The 7364-nt window shown below is 35.0% G+C and overlaps 1 protein-coding gene across 1 annotated transcript in view; it reads left to right on the top strand.

Moving 5' to 3' along the window:
* The window catches only part of MALRD1 (MAM and LDL receptor class A domain containing 1), a 520465-nt gene that overhangs the window by 67391 nt on the left and 445710 nt on the right, over window positions 1-7364 (top strand). Inside the window, 2 exon segments of the mRNA XM_023533144.1 lie at window positions 2075-2212; window positions 6696-6748. Coding sequence (XP_023388912.1) covers window positions 2075-2212; window positions 6696-6748 — 191 coding nt within the window.

Below are 7364 nucleotides of genomic sequence, written 5' to 3' on the forward strand. Positions count from 1 at the left end.
CTCAAGTTAATAAAAATAGCAAACATTTTTCTCTGTTTTCATTTACTTTACCAATTCTCTTATTAATACTTGTCATTATTTGAAAAATAGAATCCCTGGGAATTTCTATTTTTATAATTATATTATTGGCAAAACATGAGAACTCTATTTCTACTTTTTCATTATGTTTACTAGATACGTTATTTTACTGGCCTCTATATTCACTGGACCTATAAGATGGTATTAGTCTGAAATAATATTACTTAATATTATTTCTAATTAATAGTGACACAAATCTCTACTAGTTTCTCATTTTAATTAAACTAGTTTTGTTGTTTGCCACTTAGGGGATGTTATTTTGGGGGGTTTGATTATTAGTCTTTGTTTTCTTTTGATGTTTTATTAAGTTTTGTTATTTGGAACAGCCAATTATCACATTGTTTTCAAGATTTGTTGATATTTGTTGATATTTGTTGAGTCTGTGATTTTACCCTTTGTTGAGTTATTTGATTATGTTGATAGAGCTGCTAAATTAAACCAAACCTTCATTCTTGGAAAGTTCCGGTTGATCAGGACATATCCTTATTTGATAGGGATTCCAAATGCAATTGATAATATTTTATTAGATTTTTGTATCTCTGATTATGAGTGATACTGCTGGAGTTTTTTTTTTATTTCTCTATTTTCTTTATTTATTAAATATACTTGGCATCATAAAAGTAGTTTACCAAAACCCAGGATCTCTTGAATAATGTTGCAAGTATTTCTTTAAAAATTAAATATAACTCATTTGTGGGCTGTACATTTCTAAATTTTTTTTTTTTTTTACACTCCAGTTATTTTGTGGTATAACCAATTTATTCAAATCTCTTGTACTTTTTATTTTGGAGTTTTAATGTTTTTATGTTCCATTTTTTTAACTGCCTTTTGAAATTGCATATACTGTTTTAAATATCCAAGGGAGTAAGATCTTTGAATATTTGTTAATTTTTAGAATTTTGATTAGTCTTTTGAAAATATTCACTTGAGTTTTACTTGAAACTGAGGATTTTTAATTTGTAACAATTTTTCAAAATCATGTTTTCCTACTCTATTCCTTTATAGGTAAAACACAGGGAATTTAATGAGCTTATATAGACACTGGGAACAGTAGTCTTTATCCTTCTCAGTTGACTTTGAGATTTAAAGCCATATAAAATGGGTTCCATTTTTTCCCACTCAGAGATGACACTATTGATTTGCAACCTTGGTTGTTTGGTTAAACATATGGTGTTAGCTATAAAAAATACATTTTTACTCTGAATTTTCCTTTCTGTGCAGTCAGCATTGCCTGTATTTAGGAAAATCACCTTCCGAATGTGGTATTTTCCAGTAAAAACAGTTGGCTTTCCAAGTTGCCTATCATTCTGTGATTATCGAAGGGCAGGCTAAGACCTTGACATTGTTTGGCATAGCTTTCCTTGTAAATTTTCAGTATTCAATGACATTTCCCCCTGACAGCAGTTCAGATGTGTGATCTTTTGAGCTGCTAAGAGATGTTATCCACTGTATGTTCGCCAAGAGCATATCCACCGTAGTTAAAATCTAATAGCAGTTATTTTGTTAATGCTCAGATTAGATCTTTAATTAAGCTTTTATCCCCACTAGCACAGACAACAATGTCAAACATGTAAGCCCCAGGAGAAACCAAACTCATCCAGAGGCTCGTATCCTTCAGTATTTTGTGAAGAAACTTAAAAATACAGGTCTCATGAGAATTTTATAAGGGCATGCCGAATATCTAATTGTAAACTTAGAAGCTTTATTTAATTTGATTTCAAACTTTATGACATGAGTGAAGCCAATAAAAATACTCGTTTAGGGGATTAGTTGAAGAGCTTGTTTTTAATCAGTTGGATTTTATTTTAGATATTTAATGTTATCCATATGAAAGCATTTTTGGTTATCTACAGATCTTAGTGGCAAATAAGTAAAAATGTAGTTTTCTTTATCTAATTGACAGTTGAATGTGTACAAGAATAGGATGCTAGTGCAAAGAACTGCTAAGTGTGCAATAGTAGAACTTGTATCCACGTGACTTTGTTCTTTTTCGCAGGATCATTTATTTATTTGGGGGCACATCGGTCTCCTGGAGTGGCCAAAACTGGAAGTCTCGTTCTTACGAAATCACTCACTGCTTCTACCCCATGTCAGGTACTCTACTATTGGCGTTTCCCTTGGCCATTCTGTGCTTGTAAGCTCTTAGGCTTGGGTTACTCATGCTAGTAAATGCTTGCTATGTTTTACTACCATTTTCATGTCAAATTGAGAGATTTATATGAGCTATTTCAACATAAAATGTCATGTCCATCCAAAAGACCATTTGCAACACATAATTCACATCATTCTTTTGGGGGGAACCTATTAAGTAATAATTTTATATTCTTCCCGCCTAGTTCCTTCAATAATCTGAAGCTATGGATGCATGTTGCCAAAACTGCTTGTTATTTTGGCCAACAAGAAAATAAAATCAGTTAAATAAGTGCTTGTTGAAAGACCGATGAAAGGATGAGTAAAGAAAGATAAATCTGTGTAGAAAAAATGATTATATTTTCTGAAATTTTATTTTTTCAATTAGTCCTTCTGGTGCCAGGCAAACACAGACCAAGAAATTAGGATACTCAGTTCATTTCAACGGCATGATAGAGAAGAGAGCTGAGACTTTGGAGTCAGGCAGACCTGGTTCAAATCTCAGTCCTACCACTTTTTGAATCTCAGTTCTTCCACAGATTATATGAGACTCTGTCTACACTGGGAGCATATGTTATTAGCATACCTTCTTCACATGGTTGTGAGGATTAAAATGTGATTAAGTAAATGACCCGGCAAAGTATTTGACACATAGTAGGTGTTCACTAAACATTATTCCTTTCCTTTCTTAAAACTAAACACTAAATCAGATGTTTCCGTTCAGCTTGCCTTGTTTTCAGTCCTTGTGAGATTTCTTATGTCTCTAAGCTCTTAGGATTTCAGCTCGTTATTTTCCTTAGTTATCAGAAAATAATGAAGAGATTGACACTGGCACACACTAAATTCATCACCTGTAAATGCAGGGTTATAGCACTGTACTCTGGCTTTCCTGGTAATAAGTTATATGTCATCAGAGGTATAAATCTAATTATATCTTCAGCTTGATAGAAGTCTGGAAGTCCCCAGAGCTCTTAATAGGCAGTCCTTCCTCTAATATTTTTTCCTGTTTTTTATTATTTTGTTTTTTGTTTTTTTCCCCCCCGTCCATTACTCTGGGGATTATGATTAAAACAACTGCCTTGACTTCCACTTTACTCAAATGCACTTTATACTCCCCCACCTTTGGTGTATTTTAATTAAATCCTATGTGATAGACACAGTTGTTTCTTTGGTTTATTTTTTGTTTTGTTTTTTGTTTGAGAACTGAAGCTCTTTCAATGTCAGATACCCAAATAATGCGATCGCTATTGTTAAATCCATTAAAGACACTGGGTACAAAGCAATAGAATGTGTTAATTCCACCTCTTTTATTAAAATTCCACCTTAAGAGCTTAGCAGAAATTTCTGAGAGTCACTGAGAAATCATGCCTTTTTTTTTTTTCTTTTTAAAGACAATCTGCATTTCCTATGTTGTATGCTGGTAGCCAGTCCTGGTTACGGGGATTGCTTTTCAATTTATGATTATTTATGCTTGAGGATATTTTCCTCTGTGAAATTTGGAGTTTAGCTGTGGGAAGTCATTTAGGGAAGGCCTTTGTGAAAACAATGGACAGTTTAGATACTTGATGATTTATCACTCAGAACCAAGTACTCAGCCTCCCCTGGCCTCAGACAATGGTTTGCCTTGGTGTTTGGAGAAGTAAAGAGTATTTCTGGGAGGCGTTACAGACTGCCAAAAGAGGTATTTGTTTCTTTCCTTTTATCCTCATCTGCTTTGATGTTAGTAATCTTTAAGTTAGGGGGAGGAATATTTGGATTACTTTCCAGTACTTTCCAGTTTAGGAAGTGGTATTAGACTGTTAGAGGTTATTTATAGTCTGGGATACACATAGCTAATATTCTCTCCCTAAAGAGAGTTCTAAGAATAGAGTATTCCTTCTTTATAAATCCGTGATAAAGTGTGACTCTTTCTTTCATAAGAGTTACAGGGAACGAACCAAATTCTTACCTTCTTGAGTCATCAGAAAATCCGTCTGATCTTTCTAATTGGGACGTGTTGATAATAGCTGTATGCATGAATTAGCAAATGTTTTTCATTATAAAATGATAAAGTGAGGCAATGAGATAACCAGCCACCTTGTATGATTAAAGCCTTCGTTTTATAGCATATTGTTTTTTCCCTACATAATCATATTAGGCTAATAGAGTTAAGAATTTTTTTTAAAGGAACATGAAGTTTTCTTTTGAGTGTCCTTTTCTGACAGCAGACTCTTAGGGTCATTTCGCATGCATTACTTGTACTTTATGTATAGCCAACACATGGTATCAACATGCACAGTTGTTCCTAGTTAATCGTTGTTCAAGATGTGGACTTTAAAAGCTTCAGTCACTAGTGGAAATTTGGCATTTTTCTATAATAGCCAGGAGATAAGACAAACAGAGCATGTGGGAGCCAGAAGCCACTATTTCTTATTAATATTGAAATGCTGTTACTGTTTTCAATTAACAAGGAAATATCAAATATGAAGGGGATTTGTGTGGATTAATATTTTATGAGTTCTCATATTTGACTTACTGTACAAAAGACATAATATCTCACTTTTAGGACTTCACAATTAAATACAGAAAGGTTGATAATATTAAGCTTCTGCTTTCAATGCTAGTTTGTATATAGTTTTTAGATTCCTCAATGCATTTCGCACTTATTTTAGTATTTTGTATTAAAAATTCATAAAATTAAAAAAAGTGAATGGAGCTATCAGGGCAAAAGCAGATGAAGCAAGAGATGGGTTGGTTCCAAAATAAAGTGTATTAGGGGCAGGCAACCCATTTGCATCTAAGTTTTTCAGCCTCCAAAGCAGAGAGAGACACAAATCATTATTTGATTCAGAGTGTAGGGAGTAAACAGAAAAAAAAAATAGTTTTGAGACTTCTCCCTTGACTGCTCACAGCGATACCAACACAAACGTTCTTTCTGTGGTTCAGTGCATACACGGTGCTTGCCGGCTCTGTGCCAATCACAGCCCTCGGTGCTGGGGACAACTAAATACATGCTTGACCTAACAAAATGTAGAGTTTAGTGAGAGATACTGACAGAGATTCAGTGTCAAGTTCTACAAGAGGGTGAATACAATATAACAATAATAACCTGCTTTTTACCAACTTTCTCAATGAGTTTTTAAAGGTCACCAAGACGAGTGATGAACTCATATCAAAGATAAATTTAGAAAAAAGAGTAATTATGGCATAGGGCTTGGAATGGTGCAGTCAGGCTTTGCTCCCCGATTATTCTGTTTAATCCCAGGCTAGATGTTAGAGTGTGTGATGGATTCTAGAGAAAACAACAGTTACGGGGGAAAGGTTGATCAGACACTGTATCTACTTATGTGTGATAGAAACACATGGAGAGTAATGATTTAAATGAGAAAAACAGATTATATTTTATTGAAGTTCTCAAACTTCTACATAAGCTTATCCAAGTAAAGAATACACACACAAAAACATAATTTATGACAAGGAGTCATAAAAATCACTATGGTAATGAGGAGGTGTGTGTGTGTGCTTGTGCTTGTATGAGTGAGATGATTCTCTTTCTCAATATGGACTTATTTCCATCTGAATTTTGAGGAGCTACAGGTATAATAACTTGTTTCTTTCCCTTCTTTATTTTTTGTTTTTTGTTTTTTGTTTTTTTGACTTTTTAAGAACTATACTATTCTAAAGCTTGAAGATGTGGCAGATGTAGCCAATACGGAACAGGGTCTGATGTGCAGCAGAGAAGGCCGAGGTAGCTGTGCGTTTGGAACGCGACAGTGGAAGAACATAAAGATCTGACCAAACAGCTCTCAGATAGGGGAGCAGTCAGAACAAAGTCCCCAGGAAGGTCGAGGAAAGAGGCAGAAAATGCGAAGAGTAGAGTTTCGAGTGGAGACAGACCAAAGTCAAATGAAACAGAACACAGAAAAAAGGAAGCAGTCATTTTACACTTGTAAACAGTGCCCGCTTCTGCCCTTCACGGAGTCCGGTGTCAGAGAGCTCAGTTACTCCTCGCAGAGCTGGCCACTCCTCGGGGAGCATCGCAGGGCTCAGCTGAGGTCCTCCACTCTCCAGCTCAGTCATTCACCTGCACTCAGTGACTAGCAGATACGTCACCCGTTAAGGCGTCCTTTCCTTTTGTAGTAAAATTGATGATTTGATATTTTTAAACATACTAATATAAAGTCAGAGAATACAATTCGAAACAAAATAATTTGAGCTTTATTTTTCTCTCCAATTCGCAATTAAAGGAGCTGCTTTGTTGGAAACTCTCTTAACCACATGAAATTCTCTCGAATACAATGATTCAGAGTCTTGCATAGTCACGCTACGTGTAAAATATGCCTTAGTGAAAACCCAACAGAAATAAAACCAAGCCTTTAATATTAACATTTTATTTAACTGCTTTTTAATGAATTGGGCATGAACCAAGAAAATAATATCCTTTGACAATGGTAAGTAGTAAATAAATGTTAAGTGGTTGGTGTAATTTTAACTGTCATGCTTTGCAGCTCTGTTTAATGGAACTTTCTGTGACAATGGAGACCTTCCTCTGCCATGTCCAGTATGATAGCCACTAGCTACATATAGCTATCGAGCACTTAAAGTGTGATGAGTATAACCGAGAAAATGATTTTGCTTAATGTTAATTAATTTACATATAAATAGCCACACTATTTTCATACCTTTGTCATCATGTACATTATACTTAATCGTTCCTTTTCTTTCATTCTCCCCAATAAAACTCTGGAGTCTCTAAAGATACTTAAAATCTCATACATTTTCTGACACAGAGCAGGTTTTTTCCTCTCTCTCTCTCTCCTTCTCTCCCTCTCTCCCCTCCCACTTTCTCCCCTCCCCACCCAACATGTGAACATTTACACACACTTACTTAAGCACTGATGCTAACAATGCACTCGCCCCTTCCTTCTATTTTACTATACTTAGTAACCAAATACCTACTAAGTACCAATTGCCATGATAGGTTTTGTGGCATATTCACAACATGCATGATTATTTTCAGTTCATGACTTTCTGTTCTACTACCAGTGCGTGTCAGATGGTGAGCCTCAGAGCTTGCACACCTGAGGAGTACCTATCTGAAATTACAGCTGTATTATTAACTTTTGTCCAGTGATTTCACCCTTATCAAATATTAAATTTGAAAAGACTACAGAGGG

This window comes from Pteropus vampyrus, unplaced genomic scaffold (genome assembly GCF_000151845.1).
Source record: "Pteropus vampyrus isolate Shadow unplaced genomic scaffold, Pvam_2.0 Scaffold96, whole genome shotgun sequence".
Classification (NCBI taxonomy): Eukaryota; Metazoa; Chordata; class Mammalia; order Chiroptera; family Pteropodidae; genus Pteropus; species Pteropus vampyrus.